The 4,784-nt window shown below is 39.3% G+C and overlaps 1 protein-coding gene across 1 annotated transcript; it reads left to right on the forward strand.

Annotated features, from left to right (window-relative positions):
- Positions 1-434: 434 nt before the first annotated feature.
- Positions 435-3,415, forward strand: LOC121965969 (ubiquitin carboxyl-terminal hydrolase 24-like; the record flags this gene model as incomplete). The annotated part of the gene is made up of 5 exons (XM_042516075.1): positions 435-573; positions 1,725-1,875; positions 1,980-2,075; positions 3,105-3,208; positions 3,302-3,415. Coding segments are annotated over exons 1-5 (563 nt in total), but the record flags the coding sequence as incomplete, so codon positions are not given.
- Between the last annotated feature and the right edge of the window lie 1,369 nt (positions 3,416-4,784).

Below are 4,784 nucleotides of genomic sequence, written 5' to 3' on the forward strand. Positions count from 1 at the left end.
TATTAAAACAAGTAGAACTGTCTGAGCACATTACTTTACTGTAATGCAACCTTTAAAATCAGGAAAAAACATTTATTACATATTTCAGTACATCAATATCCGATATTTAAGACGGGATAAAGTCTCATATCACAATGCAATATAGTAACTTTATATCTTCATATGTTATGTACATATCTTTATACTCAGCTTTAAGCACATTGTGAAATCTGCCTCCTAGTGTTAAAGTCTGCACATGCATCATTCTGCACATTGGAGGTCAACTTGAAACAATATGCGAAACACGTCTTTGAATAAAAGGGGACTTTAAAAATATATGAAGCTCAGCACATATTGTTTTCTCATGCACACACAAAATAACCTTGATTTGTATGTGTGTGTGTGTGTGTGTGTGTGTGTGTGTGTGTGTGTGTGTGTGTGTGTGTGTGCAGCCAACCCCTACCCTGATGTTCGGAGGAGGTACTGGAACGCCTACATGTTGTTCTATCAAAAGATCAGCGACCAGAACTCGCCCGTCCTGCCCAAAAAGAGCCGAGTCAGCATCATGAGGCAGGAGGCTGAGGACCTTACACTGTGAGTGAACCTCCTATCACACACTACACTACACACTCACCTCATAAACATTCTCATCATGTCATTTATAATGTATCAGCAGTGTGCAGCAGTCAGCAGAATAAAAGCACTGTAGGTCATCTGTCTTCAACAGACGGCTCCTCTCTGATGATCTATAGAACTGGTTTAGTCTGTTGGATAGAGCTGAACATTTTATGAAACATTGCAGCCACTAAAACACACATTAAGATGTGATTCATGTGCGGAGGAATACAGTTCTTTATTATTGCGTCAGACAGGCGTAAGATTGGACGGGTTCATGTTTGTCCTTGTGTGTGAATTTATGTAACTGTCTGTCCACAGATAATCTCACATACTACTGGACCTGTCAGCCTAATAATTTGTGTGCGTACTTATGGCTGTATGCTCTGTATGCTTTCTTGTGGTTGCAGTAATTCACAACCTGTTTTATTGGTTGTTTTATATTGTCATCCACTGCTGATTCCTCACCTTGGTTAAATACAGAGCCATATTTTGGCCTTCATCATGGCTCAGAGACAAACATCCATAGAAAAGTTTGGTCTCATTTTGACCAACAGCGTTTTAAAATGAATTTCATGTTCATGAGAAAAGGGGTGAGTCATGTTTGCTACCATCTGGATTGTAAGGGAGCTGGTAGGGACAATTTCAATACCTGCAGCTGTGCCGCATGCATTATATAAAGTTGTCACAGTTAGCTCCGGCGGCCACATACTGAGTGGACTAGGATGACAGATTATCAGCCTGGCTGTTTATCAGGGTCCTTATTTGGCATTTTGATGATTATCTGTATTGGCAATTTAATTTAATGATCACAGATAAAATTAATGAATTACAAAGTGCAAAGGAAGTCTCAGCATGGGAGGAACTTTTATTTTGTAAAACCACAGGGGGCTAATTTCATATATTCATTTTTTTAAATTAAAATTTTCACTGGACTATAAAAAAAAAAGCTGCTGGGAACTTGCTGCATATGATGTTGAACGTTTCAGTTTTGATTTAACAGACGCTAAAGGCATTTAAACAATGTTGAAAATGCATATTGGTTCCATATCAGAATTTAGGAACATACCCAGAAAACATCAGCAGTGGTCTGTTATCATTTAGCCTGTATCTCTATGCTTTTTCGCCAGATCTGCCCCGTCCTCTCCTGATGTTTCGCCACAGTCCTCTCCTCGCCCCCCGAGGGCCAACAACGACCGGCTCACCCTCCTCACCCGCCTGGTCCGCAAGGGAGAGAAGAAGGGCCTGTTTGTAGAGAAGATGCCCGCCAGCATCTATCAGGTAAAGTGGCACCAAGAATTAACGTGCACAACATTTATCAACATTTGTTCTGTTTTTTATTAACTTGCATGTCCGTCTGGCCTCTTTATCTGTGTTTTGTGCAGATGGTGCGAGACGAGAATCTCAAGTTCATGAGGAACAGAGACGTCTACAACAGCGACTACTTCAACTTCACCCTCTCACTGGCCTCCGTCAATGCAGTATGTGCTTCTACTGTTGGTGTTTACTTACAAAGCAGAGCTGCACAGTGATATTAAACTTGATTTATATCGGAAATATTGTAACTATGTGTCATGAATGTTTCTCTCAAATCCCAGGAGGCAAATATCTTCTTCTACACTTGCATTATATTTAGCTTTCCCCTTTTGGGCAGCACTTTTTGAAGTAGATGCAACTCATACAGTACTGTGCAAAGGTTTTAGGCTATACATATTCATTTCTCAGTAGTCTGTTTACTGAAATACAACCAGAACATACAGGAAATATTTACACAGTATTGAAAATGCAAATATTTCAGAATAAAACAACTTCAACAGGCTGAAGTTGAAAGTATTTAGTGTGACCACTTAGCATGTCTTGAAGTCTCCTGGGCAGAAAAAATGAGATTTACAATACTGATCATACACCAGAAGATTATTCAAGAAAACTTCAAGATAGAAATGGAGGTCACACTGAATATTGACTTCAGTCCTGAAGAAGCCATTTTGTTCTGACTTTTTAAATGCATTGTTCATGTTCTTTTTATTCTTTGTATCTTAATAAAGAGACTGAGAAATAGCGAATGTACATCCTCTCACTGATACCATCTTACATTCATACTTTATATAGTTTTTATTTACAAAATGGAGACTAATGCATGTTTAATTTGCAAATTAAATGCAACCCTACAACAGGAAGCAAAATGTTAACATAACAGACTCAGAAGAAATACTTTATCTTCTTGTGTTTAGTTTATTATATTAAGTCAATTCGGTTTTCTTAGACCACGTAATGTTTCTTTTGGTTCTTTTGCCCCACCAGGAATTTTAATTGTCTGTTTATCACTTCATCTCTCACTTGGGTCATAAGTGCTTATTGATCATTCAAACACTGTAAGCCCCACACTGAGACTAACAGGAAAACTGATTACATCAATTATTACAGCAACATAATTAAGCTACATGATTGTTTATCATAGAAACAAAAAGTTGCAGCAATCAGTGGCTTTAATGTTTGTGTGTGTTTTACAGACAAAGCTGAAGCATCCAGACTACCAGCCGATGGCCAAAGAGAGTCTTCAGCTGGCTGTTCACTTCCTGTTTCACACCTACCTGCACACCAAAAAGAAACTCCGGTACGTACACACACGCACACCCGCTCGTCTCACTAATGAACAGCTCTCATAAGCAGCAGCGTGATGCCTTTATTTCGTGTGTGTCTCCTGCAGGGTGGACACAGAGGAGTGGATGGCCACAGTGGAGGTGTTGTTGTCAAAGAGTCGTGAAGCGTGTCAGTGGATGGTGCAGTACCTGGTGGGATCAGAGGGGCGAGAGATCACCAGGTCAGTGCTGGTTGGTCATCTGCTTAACCCACAGAAATATAACATATAGTGCTTTGACCATGAAAACATGGCAGCAGTCATGAGAGGGTTAACTCATTACCACCGTTTCTATTTTAGTTCAGTTTAGTTTTTGAGTCAATAGAATGAAATAATTGAAAAAATTGCTGTTTTGGCTGTTAGAATTTCTTATACCAATGCAGAGAAAACATTTTTTGACAAAACAAAAAAATATCCAAAAAGGGTAAGTTATTATACATGTTTAGCATGGCAAACAAGTTTACAAAATCTTTTTTTTCACAGATCAACATAATTCATTTAATTTTCTTTTTAAAAAAGTCTTACTAAAAAAAGAGAGAAAACAGTACAAATGTACATACATTTACATAATATAACTTTCAAAAAAGGGGTTTTTTTTGTCCTGTCTTATTGGGGGTTCCTGTTGGCCTGGCAGCCCACCAGGCCTACAGAGTAATAGGGGAATCGCTGTTCTGTGCCAGCACACGAAACTATCTAGAATAGGCCATTTATCATTCAGACTAGAGAAATAATTGACTCCCACATATTTAATTATTTCCAACTTATTACTACATTAGCTCAAAATAATTTATTTAATGGCCAGTTTCTTTTGAAAAAAGGGAACTCAAAAGACAATTTTTTTGTCCACCTGCTCCAGAGGTTTTCAAGAGGTTTTGGCCTCATGAATATTTGTCTGTATTAGTGACTTTATTTGAGCTCTGAAGCCAAAAAAACAACACTGTCACCAAAAACATAGAGCTTGTAGTGCTGTATCTTTTTAAGGGTGCTTTTTTTTATGCAGGGCCTTAGTCTGACTTTAATGACTGCATCAGTTTTGTGGCTGTCCCAGTGATATGTGACACTACAGACCTGGCAGCTCTCTCACTCTAATCAATGCACATTGAACTCTCCGACCTCGGCTAAATAATTCCACCTAGATAATACTGCCGCAGCCTCTACAGCTTCACTCACTCTCCTTCAAATACCTATACACTTCATATATAACTGACCTGTGGATCCTGACAGTATGTTTTAATCACACAAATACACACACGCACACACGCACACACACACACACACACACCATCTGAGCATCTGGAGTGACTTTGAACAAGCTTTTATTTGCATCTGCACTGACAGCGGGAGTATTAAAAACACCTGTGTGTCCGTGTGTGTCCGTGTGTGTCCGTGTGTGTCCGTGTGTGTCCGTGTGTGTTTGTGTGTGTGTGTGTGTGTGTGTGTGCTCGTGTGCTCGTGTGTTGCTCTCTGACTGAATGCTGATTGGCTGAAAGAGCAGGTCACTGAACGTCACAGTGGAATGTAAACACTTAACGCCAGAACACTTAACCAAAGT

Source organism: Plectropomus leopardus, unplaced genomic scaffold, assembly GCF_008729295.1.
Source record: "Plectropomus leopardus isolate mb unplaced genomic scaffold, YSFRI_Pleo_2.0 unplaced_scaffold2256, whole genome shotgun sequence".
NCBI classification, from domain to species: Eukaryota; Metazoa; Chordata; class Actinopteri; order Perciformes; family Serranidae; genus Plectropomus; species Plectropomus leopardus.